Source organism: Hemicordylus capensis, chromosome 2 (genome assembly GCF_027244095.1).
Source record: "Hemicordylus capensis ecotype Gifberg chromosome 2, rHemCap1.1.pri, whole genome shotgun sequence".
NCBI classification, from domain to species: Eukaryota; Metazoa; Chordata; class Lepidosauria; order Squamata; family Cordylidae; genus Hemicordylus; species Hemicordylus capensis.
In genome coordinates, this window is record NC_069658.1 from 368114627 (window position 1) to 368134649 (window position 20023).

Genomic DNA, 20023 nt, shown 5'->3' on the forward strand with positions numbered 1-20023 from the left:
TGACTCTGTCCGGCCGCGGGGAGGGCAGATGCAGCTTTGGCAGCCGCTTGGAGACAGAGGCGGCGGCGGGACCAGATCACCGCAGGCAGTGAGGACAGATGCGGCTTTGGCAGCCGCTTCAAGACAAAGGCGGCAGCGGGACTGGGGGAGACGGGAGACCGTAGAAAGCACTTTTTTAAAAAAAACAACCACCGCCGCCGTTGCTGCCGAACTCCCACCCTCCCTCCCAACTTCCAAACCCACCTTACCCCGGCCCGTGACAGTTGGGCGAGAAAACTCCATAATTGAAGAGGAAGAGAGGAGCTCACAAACAGAGCTCCTCTCTGAGCAAAGGCTCTGCCCGAACTGACACTATGGACACAAAGGACCCAATAGGCGTCCTTCGCGCCCAAAGCGCCAGTTCAGGAAGAGGCTTTGCAGAGACAGGAGCTCTGCTTGCGAGCTCCTCTCTCCCTCTTCAATTAAGGACTTTTCTTCGCCCAACTGACACGGGCCGGGGTAAGGTGGGTTTGGAAGTTGGAAGGGAGGGTGGGAGTTCGGCAACAACGGCGGTGGAAGGTTTTTCTTTTTAAGATTCCTACGGCCTCCACTCGGCCCCCGGTCCCAGCCTCCATCTCCGCAGAGGAAGATGCGGCTGCGACAGCCGCAGGAAAGCAGAGGCAGCGGGGCCACCAAAGTGCACAGAGACACAGGGACAAGGGAGAGGGGAGAGGGGGGAAAAAAGCTCGGAGGACAACAAAGACAAAGAGCAAGTGAGAAACAAACAGAGAGAGACAGACAGACAGAGAGATTAAAAAAAAAACCATACAAACAAACACACACACACAATGGGGTGGGGGGAAGGCTAGCACCCGTTCTTATAACGGGCTTTAAAATACTAGTACAGATATAAGCCTCTTAAGAAATGCTTTCCTTAGAAACAAATCTAGAATTTCCTTCTCATTTGTGGAAGTAACGAAACTTATCTATCTTTGTACTTCCATGTATCTACCTTTGTTCTTTTATCCCCAACACAGCATCCCTGCAGTGGCTGTTGGTGGTTATCTTATGTTTCTTTCTTTTTTTAGATTGTGAGGGGACAGGAAGCCATTTGTTTGTTTGTTTGTTTGTTTGTTTGTTTGTTTGTTTGTTTCTATGTAAACCGCATTGGGAACTTTTGTTGAAAAGTGGTATATAAATATTCACCATATTCATAGTCACCAAAGACAACATAGGGGAAAAATGCACAAACCTGTAACAAAATGGTTATTTTATGCTGACTTTTCATCAGGTTGTTGATAGACTCAAAAAGCTTCCTCATAGCTTCTTCAAATTCTGTTAATTCTTTGCCTTCATACAATCTGAAAGAAAACATATTTGCATTAGGAAGTGCAACTGCAGCACTCAGAGAGAGAGAGAGAGAGAGAGAGAGAGAGAGAGAGATGTTTACATTCTTATTAGATATAGGGGTATGCCCCCCAGAAGACATTTCTAGCAGGAATGTACCAAATTATGGGCCCAACATATAGAAATTTTGAGTTTTTCTTCTGTTGAAAGCGTTTAAGAAACACCTTCTCAAAATGGAGAGTTCTCAAAATCAAACTGATTTGGAAGAGACATAGTTGACCATCTAAACCATGTCTGGAGGTAGGACATCATATTTATATTTGCTAGCCCAAACAAATGCCAGTTCTACCTTTTCTCAGAAATCTCATGGTTTCCCCACATGGTTAAGTGCTCTGTTCTTTAGAACTTTTTTTCCAAAGTCTAACTGAAGTCCATGTCCCTGTAGTTTAAAACCATTGTTTCTTGTTCCATCCTCCACTGGCAGGATCGTATCTTTTGTAATGTCACACAGTTGTTGACACACATCCTATTAATATTAGTATTAATATTAATATTAGTTTCCCTAAGCTAACTATTCCTTAAACCTTTCTTGTGATAACCTCATATCATTTATTATCCTTGCAGTTCTCGTTCTAATTTACTGGAAGTTGAGGGAAGATGAATTACATCTATCCAGATGTAATTCCTCCCAATATTAAATAATTCTTGAATTGGATAAACACATCACCCACCTTTTCATGCAAGCCACTGAGAACAACACTAAGAAGTATGTATTAAGATGTCACATACCAAAAGATGATTAGCAATCTTAGTTTGGTACAATTAAAATGTGTTTTCTCATATTTGCTTTAATAAGATCAGATCCCCCACAGTAGTTTACAATGATAATTGTGTCCTGTCCCATCCTGCTGACAAGAGCCTACAAGGTGGTGATGCAAGGCAAGGCCAGTTGGTCAGGTTGCAACTCTATGACAGCTCCATGGGACAAGTTGTTCCAACAACAGTCAGAAGTAGATGGAGCTCTTAATTAACTCTGAGCTCTGACTACTCCTCCTGGACTCTGCTCCTATGCAAGCAAAGTGGAAGCCTTAAAGGGATATCCTTCTGGCTTGCAGTCTAGCACTACTACTACTCTGTACCTGAATCTGCCTGGTCTGTTATTGGCTATGATGTGAAGTTATCAGGGGGTGCAATGATGTTGGAGAGGCAGGTTTTTCAGGGAGCTCTGGTTTATAAGATACCATTTCACGGGGCTACAATTCTGGAGCTGTCTCAGGATCAGGGTAGGCCCAATGTCAGGGGCTGGGGCTGCCTCTTCAGGGTCAGATAGAAGACCCATTCACATACTATGTTCAACACTTGTACAATGAGTATACAGTGTACACAGGTACAGATCTGTACACAGGTAATGTCATCCACACGTTATGTTGTGAATGACAGTACCCCGGCTAACTTGGCAAAGAGGCACCTTTTAACATGGTGATTCTCTTTAATTATTATTTATTTACACAGTCAGACAGGTGTCACAAGACACAAGAGTGTCACAAGAGTGTGACAGGTGTCACAAGACACAAGAGTGTCAGGCTATGGGGGCTCTATATCGAGCCAGGTTGCTCAATATAGGAAAGCCATGGGGATGGGTATCCCAGCAACTGCTCTCCCTGTCTTGGTGACTGCTGCCATGCAGTTGACAACGTGTGCCCCCTGCCAGCGTGTCCACTCATGTGGACCCTTGCTTGTGCCCCCAAATGGCAACCCTGATTTCCTGTGGTTGCTGGAAACTGGAGCTTCCTTCTCTCACAATTCCCTGCAGTGGCAGATCTACTTCTTCTTCTTCTTCTTCTTCTTCTTATTATTATTATTATTATTATTATTATTATTATTATTATTATTATTTTAACATTTATATCCCGCTCTTCCTCCAAGAAGCCCAGAGCGGTGTACTACATACTTGAGTTTCTCTTTTGGCATAACTGCAAAACTTATGGCATAACCCTGACTCAAACCTGGGAATTTTGAATCAGGGTAAAGATCCATGCCCACAGCCGGTGTTCCCCCTGTCCACACATGTGGATAGGCTCTGACACATGGAGCATCACAATCTCCATTGGATCCATGTGAGGCTTCCCAGGGGAGAAAGGGGGTTGCAGTTCAGAAACACTATCTTTAACCAGAGAGAGTGGGGTACCCTCACAAGCGGGGGCCCCTTTGTTCGGATAGCTCAATTCATGGGCATTAAGTCCAACAGAAGATCGAGGGTTTCTAACCCAATGGTCCTTGCCTAGAAGATCGGCCCTCTCATGATAATACTAGTCTGCTGGCAGCAAGCTGCCAGGGGAGCAGGAGTGTGGCTTGGTCTGAATGGACTGCTTTGGTAGGGTGAACTCTCATAAGAGCATCCCAGGTCATGGCGGGACAACCCCCTCCTTGATCCTTTGCCCATATAGATAGATAGATAGATAGATAGAGAGAGAGAGAGAGAGAGAGAGAGAGAGAGAGTATCCTCCTAGGAAGTCATCATGGTCCTTTCCCTTTCCTAACAGGAAAAGAGTGCCCCCAAGTTACCCCTCCCTCATTGTCCTTGCATGGGACATTCTTGTTGTGGGGTTCTTTGGATGAGAGCAGTGCTATCGTTGTCCGTGCTGGCATGACATGGCATTTACAGTTATTTCAATGACCTTTCCATGCTGAGGGCAGGTGGACCATTCTGAAATAGCATGATTGTGCTCAGCATGCCCCCTGCCCCTTTCAAGATTGGCGCCAATCGCAGCCATTCTTCTGACATGCTGATGCTTTGCCCACAGTCTGGCAATGCAAGCACTATGGAGCTTGCTGGGATGCGGCCTCCGCGGATAAGGAGAAGGGAGGGGCTCTCCTCTCCTGAAACTAGAGGTTGTTGGACCACGGTTGAATGAATGTCTGCAATGCGGTTTACAGTTCAAAATTGGAAGTGCGAGTGTGTCATTATTACATTATGTGCGAATGCTGCCTTATGGATCCACTCAGTTTCCAGACAGCCATTGGGGAATTTCCAATGCCCAGAACTGACATCACTGTCAAGTCCCTTGAGAATCTCTGGAATACAGAGGCAGACCAGGCTGTGTTTACCTTGTCTCTGAAATGCCATCTCCAGCTTGGTAGAGCTCGTTCAGCTCCTTGATTTCCTCGAAACTCAGGGCAATGAAACAACTTGGATTATGGCTAGAGCAATGCTGGAGGAAGACTCATAATGAATCCAACCACACACAGGCTAGTTTAATATCTACATGAACCCTCTGGGAAATAAATAAGGTTGTACCATAAAAGTCTATGGTATGAAGATCCCATAAAACTTCCTTCTAATCAAGTTTCCTACAGCACAAGGAACCCAATGTCATTTGTAATGGTTTCCTCAGTAACTCCATCAATGTCCAGTTCTGTGTCAAACTGAGATATTAACAAAATCAAGCAGCATATGGGAATTGGATTACCAGCCAGCATGAACTACTATTGTGTCCCAGCAGTATTTCCAAAAGGCAAAAGTAGGGCTTAGTAATTAATCAACTTCTTGTATGTATTATCAAATTAAATATCAGTTAACTTGTATTGGCTTTTGCAGTAAAAAGGAAAGCTCAGAGCATGCTCTAACTGCGACATTGGGCTATTTTAAATTCACATTAAATAATATTTATTTATTTAATTTATCAGCCTTATATACTGTTAGATATATAAATATAGATCTTTCTCTCTCTCTCTCTCTCTGGTGTACACAATTCAAATTATAAAATAAAATAATATTTCACAGAACAAAACAAATTCACAGAGTAAAACAATTAAACTGCTTAAAATTTGTTTTCATTAAATGCCTGAGAATAGTATTGCAGCCTTCATTTTATCAAGTTTATCAGCAGCCATTAAAGCTGATTAGAACTTCTTTACTAGCAAATTAATCTAACCTATTAGACGAGGCTGAATCAATAATGGAGATACATGCAGAATTTCACTGTGGATAGCAAAGGTTAAACATTGCCCAAAATTTAGACACAAGAGCCAAAAGCTTTACAACTGCGTGTAAAGGTTGCTAATTCTGGAACTGTTTGCTCCCAATGAGAAGTTGAATCCTGCCCTAGAATGAAAATATGATGAAGTCAGGCATATTGTACATTTCAGGTCTTCTCATCCATTGTAGCAGAACAATCTGGAAGCAGGACTAGCACATTTTGCTATTAATAGTATATTTTCTTTTTCAGCAAAAGTCCCTTTTCAATTGTGTTTCTACTCACATTTTTTTCTGATCATTTCAACCATAGTCTGATATGTCATTCCAGAACTCCCAACATTGATTCAAATGGCCAACCCCACATGTTGGTGACACATTTGCAACATTTACAAAATATTCCTGATTTGACACATCTAATGACAGGTGCTTCAGAAACTGTTCAGTATGATAACTGTATATTCCTTCATCCTACAAAGGACTGCTAATGCATATTCTTAATAATGATGTCACAGTTGGATCATGGACAACTACCTCTGGAAGGTGCAGGGCTCAAAGCTGGGAAAGGGAGAGCTAGGTAGACATTCATGCTGGGAATGGGAAAGCTAGTTAGACAAGAATGAACTTTATTCAGAGAACCAAGGAGGAGACAGAACCAGGCAACAAAGAAGGAGATGAAGGTCAGAAATTAGGTGCAAAAACCAGGAGCCAGGCTCAATCAGCAAGCCAGAGGTCAAGGACAAGCCAAGAGCCAAGCTGACCAAACAAGAATACAAGACAAGACAAGAGTTGAGCTAAGCAATCAGACAGGAGAAATAAGCAACATGGCACTAAAATCAAGTGACTTTTACTGAGGCAATACCTACTTCAGACAGAAAGTTCTTATATTATTCCTGTTGTGAGAGGAGGCAATCATGGGGCAGAACCACTCTGGAGCTTGGGGTTTCAAAAGTAGTTGCAGTGCAACAAGTTGCCACAATGGGCAACAGGACATAGCATTGCAGCCTGAGCCCAGGAAGCTCCTGACAAATGAGCATTCATGCTAAATTAGGAACATAGGAACATAGGAAACTGCCATGTACTGAATCAGACCATTGGTCCATCTAGCTCAGTATTGTCTTCACAGACTGGCAGCAGCTTCTCCAAGGTTGCAGGCAGGAATCTCTCTCAGCCCTATCTTGGAGAAGCCAGGGAGGGAACTTGAAACCTTCTGCTCTTCCCAGAGCAGCTTCATCCCCTGAGCAGAATATTTTACAGTGCTCACACATCAAGTTTCCCATGCTTATCTGTTATACAACAAATCACAGTATTTATGTATGATACTGAAGCTATTCTCACACACACCTGAAACCGGCTAAGGGAGCCCAGTCCAGTTTCCAGTGCGCATGTGAACTGCCAGGAGCCATGCTGCTCCCAGCAGCAAGCACACTTAATTCCACCCAGCTTAAACGACGTTAACGGAGCAAGCACTCTGCTAACTCCATTTGTCTGATTGTGTGCCGCCCCACAGCGACTCATAAGGAGACCCCCAACTGGGAGGTTACAACAAGCCCCCCCCTGCATTGGGGGGCTCCCCAGAATGCCACACACACCCACGCGGGGCATTCTAGGACTTCCAGGGGCTGGGAGGCCCCCAATCCCCACTGCCCCAACTGGCTCCGGTAATCATGTGGGTGGCCGATCCATCCACCCAGAGTGAGCTACATGCTCATGTGTGGGGAGAGCAGGTCAAGCCCTCTCTCCCCGCAAACGCCCTGCAAGCTCTCCACACTGCTCCTGTGGAGAGCCTCACTGTTTTATAACAAAAGTCCAGCCATCGGTGAGTACCCACAAAACAGAGAATTAAAGTAGTGATGTTCTGCTGCATCTCAGTCATAGCTCCTTTAGATCTTTAAAAATAACAACCCAGAACCAGCTAGAGGAAAAAATAACCAGAACACATGAAACAAAACATAGTTGGAACGAGATTTTATCAAGTTTTAATCCCCAAATAGGGCAAATACTTTTGGAGAAATTGCTCAGCAGTTGTTATGGAGATATTGAGGGTTAAGCATAGGGCAGCTTTGTACAAGGCTTCCTACGACTGAAAGAATGTTATTTCCCTGCTTTTGCAAAAAGTTAAAAAAAATCCACCCTTTTAAACATAATTACTCAAATGTTCTGTTGGATGAAGTACTGAGAAAAAAGAAAAGCAGACTCTCTTGATACATGGAAAACATTCAGAAAGTAACCAAACAATTTTAAAGCTCTTGTCAGGAGTACTGAGTATGTGAAAACAGCAGACTACTAATAACTCATCTATTTATTGCTTAAATTCACTGAAAAGACCTGGGGCAAAAATAACTAGATTCGACAAACAACAGATATAACTTATCCAAGAGTTTATTTCTGGTCCATCTGGGCCTAGAACCGTCCAAACTCTTGAGGAGAACTTGTATGGTCCTATAGGCTCAACAATTTACATAGACCTCTACTGTACTGCAAAAGGGAAACAGTTTCCTTGCTTCTCATCCTGAAGTCTTCTAGGTTTGCTTTTTAAAGGAGCAATATACAACAAACCATGGGTCCCAGAACATGGTTTTAGAGTATACAATAACTGAAGAGCTAAGCAATCACTGCCTGGATGAATGACTATCTAGGAACCTCATGTAAGCTGTCAAGTTCCATGATGGAAGAAAACTGGGATATAAAATGTAGTATAGAAATAAAAATAAAGAACACCTCGAAAATGAGAATTTATCTTTAGAACTGATGCAGCTCCTCAAAGAAGAGAATTTATCATTAGAATTGATGCAGCTTAAAAAACCCACTTTCCATTAATCTAGCAGAAATATGACATATGCAGTGTAGACTGGAACAAGCTACGTAAGCAGGTGTTCTTTGGTAGAGAAGTCTATGCTGTTCCCCCTTGCTGGCCAGGGACCTTAAGTAAAGGATTGCAATAAGCCGGTTCTTGAAGGGTAGAGGGCTGGTAAGTAGGGTTTTTATTTTATTTTATTTTATTTTTTGCAGAAGGGAGCATTTTCCAAGCCTCAGATTTGCTTGAAAAAGCATCCAAATCTTGGAAATGTAGAGAAAGGTATTCGGGTGGCATGGGGGCAGGGTTTGCCAGCCTGCTCCCATTGTCTCTGCACATGGGTACAGGAGCCACGCTTTAGATAGCGCCAGAGTAGGCCTTGTATGACTGTCAACAAATTTATCCAGATACAAGGTGCTTCACCTCCAGAGTTGTATTTGCACAGTGCACTGTGGGATTTCTGAGGGCTGGGGTGATGTGTCCTGGCCCTCGTGCCTCTGCAGTGGACTGTCTGGGTGCGCGATCCGCGGTCCTCGGCAATTATAGGCGGAGAAGGTGGGTTTCTGCAGCCTCCCCCATCACCTGCCTGCTGCCCTGCCCACCTGGGCATGAGAACAGCCTCACTATATAGGTGCTCCTCAATGCTCAGCTAAAATTAAAAGTCTAGGAACAGCTTGGAAATTTTTAAATATAACAAGTCACATGCTTTTATTATTGTGTCCAAAAGAAGATTCTGGAACATTCAGAGTAGCTCAACCAGATAAAATCTTATGGCAAATCTGGGTGTGGTGGGTTTGTGTTTGTTTGTTTGTTGTTGTTGTTTCGGGGGGGAGGGGGTTAAGAAGAAAAAAGAAAAAAGTAGATCTCCCTCAGGTTTTTATGTGAACTGTAAGCAGAAGATATCTCTCTGTGCAAAAAGATTTCAAATGCAAAGTTTGCTTGAAAACTACCATTCAAAAGGTTTACTAATTTCTACTACTGCAGCTGTACAAAGAATGTCCAAAAATATTCCAAGAGTTATATCAGATCTTTGAGCCGTGAAGCAAGCCATCTAAAATGCAGTCACTCAAAGCATTGAGTTAGATAAGAACATCTTGGTGCTATTTCATTTTTTTAGTGTTGAGAATTACTTTGAAATCCTTGTAGTGAAGCTCCAGACTTTTTTGTACTCCTAGCAAAGAACTCCCTCCTTTCCCACTATCCTGAAATGTCTTTACACCTATTGCTATCCCTCAGAAAACAGAACCTTTCTGGCTTTGCTGTCTGGTAATCTGTACCTTTGCCATTCAGAAATCTCCTATAAAATAGCAGAAATTTTGCTGTGTGAATAAATTTCATCCAACTGTCCTTCCTGTTTTTGTAAAGGTAATAGGTGGTGTGAAAAACCAAAGCTCCTCCAGATATTTTGTTGCCAGAAATGCTGAGCCTGGCACACAAGAACATTTTTATTTATTTTTTAATTAAAAACATCAACAGCAGGGTCTAGAAACCTTTGAGAAGATATGGAACCCATTTTTAAACGGCTTCAAATAAGTGTCCAAAAGTGGAGCAGGACAACCACTCAGATGCTACCTGTTTCTTTTTGCATTGGGGAAAAATCTTCTCACTGTGGCATTTTGCACTGAAAAAAAAGTATTTGCCAAAAAATAATTGTTGGGCTTGCTGACAAGAACTGGCTGGTATCTGGTTCAGCAAGCAAAATCCCCTAAAGTATGAGGGTGCAAACCCTTTTGGATAAACCAGAAGGGGACAGAGTAGAACCAGGAGTAGAGCAGACAGAACTACATGACAGCTGAGCAAAAAGATCAAATGGCTTTTAATTAGGCTTTAAGCAAAATTGATTTTTCTCAGGCTTTTAATTAAAACTAATTTTAAACTATTTAATAGTTATTGTGAGAAAGTGTTAATTGGTTTTTTTTAATATTGTAACTTTGATTGTGATTGTACACTGCCTAGAGATGTATATATCTAAATAGTATATACATAGGATATTTAAATAAATATATAAATAGGTATATAAATAGGTGGTATATAAATAGGATAGATAAATAAATAACAGTAAGGAAGACAGCACATGCCAACGTAAGGTAAGAGACTTGGGATACAGGTGTTTATATACCAATGCTCGAAGCCTCCGAGCCAAGAAGGGCAAGCTGGAATGCTTGGTTGTCAATGAAAACAACTGCAGGCATAACGGAAACCTGGTGGAACAGTGAGAACCTGGTGGAACAGGTGACAATACAAGGACGGAAAGGAAACGTGTTACTAGGAATGTGCTTTAGTCTTCTGGATCAAAAGGCCGAGAGAAACCGAGAAGCAAATCAGCGAGGTATCAAAGAATAATGGGTGACTTCAATTACCCTCACATAGAACGGACATATTCGCATGTGGATATTGACAGAGGGGACAAATTTCTAGACATGCTAAATGACTGTGCCTTAAAACAGTTGGTCATGGAACCAAAGGCAACTTTGATCTTGAGTAATGCCCAGTAGAGATGTGCAAAATGATTTGATTCAAATCAATTTGAGTTCAAAACAGGCCATTTCAAGTGATTTGAACTCAAAATGAACCATGCTTAAAATAAATAGTCTGTGTCTAGTTCAAATCAAAATGATCCTGTTTTGAGCTCGAATCAAATCAAGTATTTTGAGCGCCATTTTGAGTTCCTCAAGACTGATGACCCCATGTTCTCTATTTGGATGGTGCTCTCTGTCCTGCTGTTTTGAATGTCAACCCCCAGGTACCGTAACCCTCCATCTTTATTGTCTGTCTACAAATCCTGCCTCTGTAGCTGAATTGGAGAGAAAATGACACATTTCTCTCTCTCATTCACAGTGTTTGGCCCTCTTTCTTTTTTTAATTAAAAGCTGACATTTCAGCTTGTGGAATGTTCCCATTTTTAAACTCAAAAGCCCATTTTTTAGGACACTTAATTTGCTCTCTCCAAAAGCAGAACCCAACCCCCTGTGGGGGGGGCGGCAGGGGGGAGCTAGATCTGTATAGGAGCTGTTCCCAATGCTAAGTTTTTCTCTGAAGCCCTTAAATCCAATAGAATAGAGAGGAGAGCTGGTCTTGTGGTAGCAAGCATGACTTGTCCCCTTATCTAAGCAGGGTTTGCCCTGGTTGCATATGAATGGGAGACTTGATGTGCAAGCACTGTAAGGTATTCCCCTCAGGGGATGGAGCCACTCTGGGAAGAGCAGATGGTTCCCAGTTCCCTTCTTGGCATCTCCAAGATAGGACTGAGAGAGACTCCTGCCTGCAACCTTGGAGAAGCAGCTACCAGTCTGTGAAGACAATACTGAGCTAGATGGACCAATGGTCTGACTCAGTACATGGCAGCTTCTTATGTTCCTAGAGCAACATCTGGCCATACTCCAGCCGAAGACACCAGAAGGTAAGCCCCCCAACAAACAAACACATACACACACACAAGCCCTTGGTCAGGTAATCAGGGCCTAGTTGGGGGAAAGGTTTAGGTGGGCACTAGGAAGACTGTAGGACAGGAATTCTGGGTTAAAAGAGCCCACAGTAATCCCCTCTCCCTTCTGTTTGACTTAACCAATTTTTGCTTGGTGCCTTCAAAAAAGCCCCCCCCCCAATAAAGCCTGCCTCTTTATTCGAGGGGATTTAATTTTTCTAGCATGTGTGTGTGCATTACAGTGCTATAGAGAGAACTGTGTGTGGCACACACAGCATAAATATACCACCCTGACTCCACACCCTTTTTAAAATACCTACCTTAAAGGTGCTTCTTCTCCCCACCCCCATGAGTTAGGGCTTCAATTAAAAAACCCAAGATGTTCGGGAGGGTGTGAAGCAAAGCCAGGAGCAGTGCAGAAGGCAGAGGAAGGAGTGATGCTGCTAGTTGTGATGGGCGATAGTTAGAGGGGCCTACTCCCCAATTCATCCCCACTGATGTGGTGGTGCGCAGGCTCCTTTCCAGAGGAGCCTCGTCCTGCAGTATAGCCAACTGTGGTGCTTGAGATTGAAGAGGAGGGAGGTCCTCCCCTGTCAGGGAAGAAGATTTTCCTGTGGCAGTGGAGGTGTCAGCAGCAGCTGCTAATCCAGCCAGATCACTCTCACCATCCTCCCCAATTCCTGTTTGCACTGTGACCTCCACGCCATCAAAGAAGGAGCAGGAGGAAGTACTTCTTCCTGGACCTTCTCAGCCCCAGAATGAGGGTAGGAGTGGTGGAGAATGAACCAGCAGCCCCAGTACCACCACCACCACCAAAACAGTATCAGACCAATAGCAGCATGGTATGGGACCACTTTGAGGTCCTCCCTGGTGACCAAAACCATGCTGTCTGCATCCACTGTGGAACACAGGTCAGCAGGAGGAAGGACCCTAAGCATCTTAGGATGTCAGGGATGCTGCAGCACCTGCAATGGCATCACTTGGGGGTTCATACTCCTGCTGGCAGAAATAGGCCTGATGTGTCCTTGAGTAGGCCTGGTGCAGGGGCATAGCTATAATTGAGCGAAAGGGTTCAAAGAACACGGGTCCCCAGCTCCTGAGGGCCCTCCAGCTCCACCCCTCCCTATTTTCTTCATTATCTCCCTCACTCTGGGGGGCCGCCAGAGAGAGGGATGAACACGGGCCCCCTCTCCCCTAGCTACGCCCCTGGCCTGGTGTGTCCAAAGCAGGGAAAGTTGCCAGTGTGGTGGGTGCAGTCACTGGGCAAATGGTCTGATTGCCAAGAGCCTCATCTCATCACCCGGGCCATTGGGGAGATGATCGATTTGGACCAGCCATTCTAGGTGGTGGAGAACGCTGACTTCCGCCAGCTGCTCCGGCTGCTTGCTCCAACTATAACATCCCATCACTCACCACCTTCAGCAGTTGGGTGGTGCCCTCCCTTTACTGCGTGTCTGTACTGGGAGGCAGTGTCAGGGTTGCTGTGAACAGCAGCCCCTGACACAAGCGTTCACTTCACTACAGATCTGTGGATCAGCCGCAGTGGGAGGCACACTGCTTTCTTGTCCCTCGCAGCACAATGGTGAAGGCAGGAGAGCGAGTGGACGTATGCTGCTGGTGGCTTAGCAAGCCCTTCCTATGCTACAAAGCACAGGTGGGCGGTGCTGCATGTGGAGGTGCTGGATACTAACCAAGAAGAGCTGTCGGTGACCATGGATTGCCAGGTGGGAGGATGGCGATCCAAACCTTCACGGGGGGTTCATGGTCACCAAAAATGCTGTGGACATAACTAGGACAGCCAAACAGGGTCAGTTTGTGTCCACCTGTTGTGTGGCACACACTCTGAACCTGGTTGTATGCAATTCAGTTGGCCCTTCTGGGGCCAGGTGAGACATCCCCACTGAAGGCATTGGGTGCCATCCTGCTGCTGCCACAGCTACTCTTGTGTAGAAGTGCTGCAAGATAGCAGCTTTCTTCCACCAGATGCTCAAGGAGAGGCAGCTTGAGCTGGGCCTCCCTATACACCTAATCCTTCAGGATGTTCCATCCCAGTGGAGCTCCACCTTTCTCTTGCTCCAGCACCTGCAGGAGCAAGAGCCAACCATCCACACCCTGACAAGGAGGCATGGCATGGAAGTGTTTGACCCATCCATCAAGGACTGGGCACTGATTTCCAAGGTTGCCTTGGCACTCACGTGGGATCGGCTCAGGACACCTTTGAGTGCATTGACAGCACATGTTTTATCCTGCCTACGTGACCCAAGGATGAAGGGCAAAGCCATGGCCCCTGACAAGCTGCCCAGGTTGAGGGACTTGGTTGCAGTGGATAGGCAAGCCAAGGAGAGGAGGCTGGGGCATAACCAGGAGGAAGGTGCTGGAACACCAACTGCTGGTGCACAGTCCACCCCTAGCAGCAGCATCACCACCACTTTCTGGTCCAGCAGCGTAGTATCCCTGGCAGTGCCAAATGAGCTTGTAGTTCTGCTTCAGCAATATGGTAGTTCACATAGGGCTTCCTTGGCACCTTGCTAGGGGTACAGGGAGCTCACTGAACCCTGCAGCAGTACTGAGCAGTGTGTTCTGCAGTAGCTGCAGGAGCCAGTGGCAGGTTGGGAGATGGAGACGATCCAGTTTGGGGCAACATGTCACCAAGTCTGGCCGGACTTGGTGGCGAGTCCTCTTATGCCTACCAACCAGTGTCAAGAGCAAGAGGTTGTTCTCCATGGCCAGGGAAGTGGTGACACCCCATTGAGCACCCTTGGATGCTGACGGTGGAGCGCCTGGTCTTCCTGAAGGCCAACCTCCCCCTACTGGGCCATCAAGAGCTGGCCATGGAGGATGAGTGATTCATGGTCACCACCACCTACTGCAACACCACTAGCAGTTCACCCCACCCTGGCTAACCTCAAAACCAGATGTATCACAGTCTGCCCATTAGTGCTGCTAACACACACAGACATGCACGCACGCCATCACCATGGCCAATGATGAGATGATGAATTGGTGCCATGACTCATGTATCAGGCTGTCAGCCGGCGCCCAGTAACAATCTGAGGCCATGATGATACACAGACACAGTCAGGGAGGGAGGGATGTACGCTGGAGAAGAAGAGAAGATAGAAAGAGTTCTTTGTTTCTTGTCAGACCATTGGCCAATCTAGCTTAGTATTGTCTACTCTACAGTACTCTGTTCTCCTGTCTCTCTGTGGCAAGCAGGATGGAAGGAAGGAAGGTTTGATTTTGAGGTTTTCTCATAACTGAGTATAATATGCTGTGCTATTGCTGCTATAACTACCTGGTTTTGCTGGATTTCAAATTGACAAAGGTGAAATTTGGGTGCCTGAGTTGTGGTTTCCTTCAGGTGTGGTTTCCTTTGTTTGTGAGCTTGTGTGAGCTTGTGTTGTGGTGAGAAATGGACAGTGATATACTGAGTCAGACCATAGGTCCATCTAACTCAGTATTGTCTACACAGACTGGCAGCAGCTTCTCCAAGGTTGCAGGCAGGAATCTCGCTCTGCCTTATCTTGGAGATGCCAGGGAGGGAACTTGGAACCTTCTGCTCCTCCCAGAGCGGCTCCACTTAGGGCATATCTTACAGCACTCACACATCAAATCTCCCATTCATTCATATGCAACCAGGGTGGACCCTGCTTAGCTAAGGCGACAAGTCATGCTTGCTACCACAAGACCAGCTTTCCTCTCCTAAAAAGATAAACATGACTTCTCAGGGGTGTGTGTGTGTGTGTGTGTGTGTGTGTGTGTGTGTGTGTGATTTTCTTGGTGATTACTGTGAGATGAGCTCCATGTCTGGATTAACTTGTGCTTCACTCTCCACTCTGGTCTCTTTTGCAATCTGCATTGCAAATTGTCCTCACTCAGTCAAAATGTGGCTGAAGACATTGCTGTAGTTGAGCTTATGGCTGTGCTTGCTGGCTGCTGCTGCAAATAGTATGTAGTCATATAACTGTGTGAGAGAAAGCAACTTGTGCCAGTTATTTTACTGCAGCACAGGCACTGTGGCTGGCAGTGGATTCTGGGTCAGTGATTCTTTTTTGGCAATTGAACTGTGTGTCTGGCAAAATGTGTTGTTCTGTGTTGGGAGGGGCTGTGTGTGCTTCTCTTCTGCAGTGTTGTTTTGCAAGGCAGGGTTGAAAAATGTGTGCACTCTGCTTGTTTCACCCATAGGGAACTTGAATCTGTTTCACTGTGTGAAACAGGATACTGGAATAGATAGGCCTTGGGCCTGATCCAGCAGGGCTGTTCTTATGTTATGTTCTTAAGTTTTATTGTCCCTCATCCTATTTGATTGATTGATTATTGATTGATTGATTTGCTTGCCTTATTTCTCGTAAGGTATATATCAGGCAGCAGTGATATAGGAAGTTGCTGAAAGGCATCATCACATACTGCACGGGAGATGGCAATTGTAAATCCCTCCTGTATTCTACCAAAGAAAAACACAGGGCTCTGTGGTCGCCAGGAATGGACACCGTCGACAGCACACTTTACCTTTACTGAGCATAATGATTTAGTTTGAGATGTATTTCCACTTTTCATTTCTATTTTACAGACATAACAGCAGCTAGTATAGTACCTGGAAACCTTACTAGACTTCTTCTTGGAAGAGGATAAATCTTATCTGTAATGGAATTTGATTCTGAAATCAGACTTTTTAATATTTCTGATTGTGTTCCCCCCCCCCACCAATATCCTAATATCTGAATTTAAAAAACAATGCATTCAAGAAGAAATTAATGCTAAAATGGCCAGTCTCGAGTCACCACTTGCTCCAAAGAAGTAATTGTTCTTTTAAAAAATTGCAAATCTTAAGGCAGACACTATTCCAAATCCAAGACTACCACTTGAAATGAAATGTACAAGTTGATTACACACTTATTAGAGTTTCAGACTTCCTTCTCCTCTCTGGGCCCATTTGGCAACAGTAATGTGTGGGTTCTGAAGAACACAATTAAAGCTGAGGCAGATTGCTATATAGAATTAAAAGGGCTAGGGTGGATTTGTTTCTTGCAAAACAGGATGCTACTTTACAAATCTTGTTAGTATGGACTGCACACACAAGGTTGTGCCACTGCATCAGATACTATGTGTAGTACAACGTTAGTTGCGTACCATCTCAGCTTGCACTGGTCTTGCAACCAAACTCTAATTTGCAGTGCCCCAAGCAACCAGGCTGTTTCTCCCTCCCAACATTTCCAGTACAACTTCTGTTACAAAAAGGAGGGATCACTGTTACGATCAATGCAGCCTCTATCCAATTCACCTTTTTTGAACCATCAGCTACTGGATATACACTCCTGCCTGATTTTGCATGTTCTGATTTGTTAAAAGTAACACAGCTGAATGATTGACATGGATGCTTCTAATATTCACATAACACTTTGGTCCTGCAATCCAAACAGTCATGTAGTTAACTCTGCATGCACAGCAGGGTTACTCTTCTTGTCCCTTCCCCACTTCATAGAAAACCTCCAGCCTGCATAGGAAGCCGCCTTGGGATTTTCTTAATGAAAGGCGGGGTATAAATTTAACAATCAATCAATCAATAAATTTTGAAACCTGCCAGAAGTATTAGCTTATTATTACTAGGGCTATGCATATGATTAGGAGGGTGAGCAGAAGACAGGGACTAACCTACCTTCCCCCAGACAATTGCTGGTCTATTCTTCAGGACACTGCTGCATGCCACACAATCTATGCTGCTCCTGGCAGCGCAGATCTCCAGAGTCTGGGACCATGAGTTCCAGCATCAGGATAATCCATAATGCATAGTGCAACAAGCACAGTGCATTGGAACATACTCCCATGAGTTGGGCACTCTAGGTTGGGAGCTCTTGCAGCCCACATGAGTTGTGCATTTTTGCAGCCCAAGCACACACACAACCCCAGCGCCAGGGTAACGACACAGTGATGCTCTTAACCAGGCATCCCCAAACTGCGGCCCTCCAGATGTTACTGAACTACAACTTCCAGCATACCCAGCCACAATAAATTGTATCTAGGGATGCTGGGAGTTGTAGTTCAGCAACATCTGGAGGGCCGCAGTTTGGGGATGCCTGCTCTTAACCTTGGCTAAAGGCCAGGATAAAAAGTAGGGTTAGGCGGGTGGGCAGCATTGGAATCCACATGCATATGAGCAGCCTAACCCTGGGTTAGGCTGCCCGTGAGAAGAGGCTTACCCTCTATCTACATGGCATTTTACAACAGATGAGAGGACAAGTCTCTATCCTGTTGAACTCAACAATCCAGAAACAGACATAAGGGAGATGACAGAGGAAGAAAGTGGAGGCAGGGTAAATAAGGGAAGAATATATGATTATTTTGTGTATACATACTTAGATGTAGTTGCAGTAGTGCATTGTGCCAAAGCATTGTGCCAAACCATTAACAAAGGTGGAGTTTTAGGAGGAATTTGAAGGAAGTTACCGAAGAAGCATTGTGCAGGTGTTCTGGAAGGGAGTTCTAAGAAGAAACAATGGGATCATTATATGAGTAGCAGACCTTTGGACGATTAATAGTGTGGAGCTGAAAAACTGAAGGTCAGAGCCAGGAAGTACAGAGATAGGAAAGGGCAAGGCAGAGGCGCTCTTACCCCTGGACTTTGGGGCCTAGTTCCAGAGCCTCCACACACCCCTGCCCCCCCCCTTGTCTTTAATCTTTCCTGGGTAGTGTGGTTTGTGCCCTCAAGAACCTATGTGATAAAAAATGATGCTTAACTTGAGGGGTGTGGGCGGGACTCCAAAGGCCTTTAGGTCCAGGCTCCAAAATTACCAAAGTACACCTCTGGGGCAAGGCTATGAAGCGCTTTGAAGGCAAGGACAAGGAACTTATATTGGATCCAGGGGCAGACAGGAAACCAGTCTGGGGATTTAAGGAGGGGTGTGAGAGAGGTGAATGATTTTGGAGCCGAATGCTGGATGGAGGTGTGAGAAGTGAGGTGAAGCAAAGGAAGATCAGAGGTAACAGGGGAGAAAGGCAGGGGTCTAACTACAATTGAATGAGGGGCCAATGTTCCTGGGCTCCTGAAGCCCACTAGCTGGGTGACAGATTGCTCTTTGCTCCCCGCTCACATCTCTCTGAAGAAAAAGGTGGGGAGGCAGAGGCCCATCTTCATTATACATCCCAGGGTCCATATCAACCTTGCTAGGCCCCTGGAGAAAAGGTCGTGTGAAAGATAAAAACAATTCTGCAATGCAATGGAGAGGCACAAATGTGTTAAAGAAAATAATCAAAAAAACTTACATCACCTCTGCAAGACCCCTACACAATGTAGATAGAGAAGTTATCTGAATCACAGTCCAACTCTTCCAGACACCATTTGCCAGATTGTACTGGCAGATTACAGAGATGTAACCACATTTTGCCCAGCACAAAGATGGCTTTTATCTACAAATGCTTATGCCACAATAAGAGGCAGCTCATACGAGCAGCCCTACCAATGTTAGGAGATTCCCCCTACCAGAGTAGGGCTGCTTGTGTGAAGCACCGGGAACGGAGCTGATCCTGGCACTGCCTCCCCCAGTAGCCAGAGAATTTACCCCAGGCTTTTAAGGTAAATGGGGTGAGCACGCCCTTTACCGTAGGTTCGGGTCATGTGTATGCTTGGGCTGCAAGCACATGAGCATATAACATCTGGTTAAGGGGGAATCCCTCAATGCATTGTGCTCATCGCATGGTGTACTGTGGGATTTTCCCAGCCTCTAGAATGCCACATGGCTAATGGCACCACATGTTGTGTGGGCACACGAGCCATGCGGCTTGTACAAGGCCTGGATTTTCTGGTGGGAAGGTAGGTTCAACCCTGCCTCCCCCCTGCCCACCCTCCCCACACTGTACAGGTCACATGCATGACCTTATAAATGCATTCATCTCTAAAGTGCCACTGTACTCTGCTGAATTCGGAACCCTAAATCAATGAACTGTTTTCAGGTAAGAGGAGCAATAGTCTATTTCATTTCTGCTCGTTTTTCTTATGTGTGGCATATAAAAAATAATCTTAAAGCAGAGTATCCCAAAGAGCTTATAAAGAAAGAAGGTAATGTTTCCATCAAGTATATTTCAAGTACATACCAAGTTCACACATCTTTAATATGCAAATCATATCCTCCTCTCCTTGACCTTACAAACTCTGATTCAATTATCAGAAATGTTAAAGTAATTTCCTAAAATCCAGATCTCTATTAAAATAAACCTTTTGGCAAAGTTTCCTCCCATCAGTTTTATTACCCATAAAGGTCAGCCAACACAACCATTAAGTCCGACTCTGGATAAACAAAAATACAGTGAAAAAACTGACACAAGAAGGTTTAGCATTTGCTTGTAAATAGGTAAATTTGCCTATCCCTTCAATACAATATTATACAAACGTCATTTTATCAGGACTTCAATTCTAGGACAAGTCCCAATTGCTTTGAAATACTGTAAAGATTTCAGACAATTAAAATTTGGCCTAGAATACTCTGGTACACAGAAATATGGCAAA

General features: G+C 44.8%; 1 protein-coding gene across 4 annotated transcripts in view; it reads right to left on the bottom strand.

Annotated features, from left to right (window-relative positions):
- The window catches only part of DOCK2 (dedicator of cytokinesis 2), a 422720-nt gene that overhangs the window by 322766 nt on the left and 79931 nt on the right, over positions 1–20023 (bottom strand). For all 4 annotated transcript variants that reach the window (XM_053294951.1, XM_053294952.1, XM_053294953.1 and 1 more), the window contains one exon: positions 1232–1340. In XM_053294951.1, coding sequence (XP_053150926.1) covers positions 1232–1340 — 109 coding nt within the window. The remainder of the gene's footprint in view (positions 1–1231; positions 1341–20023) is intronic.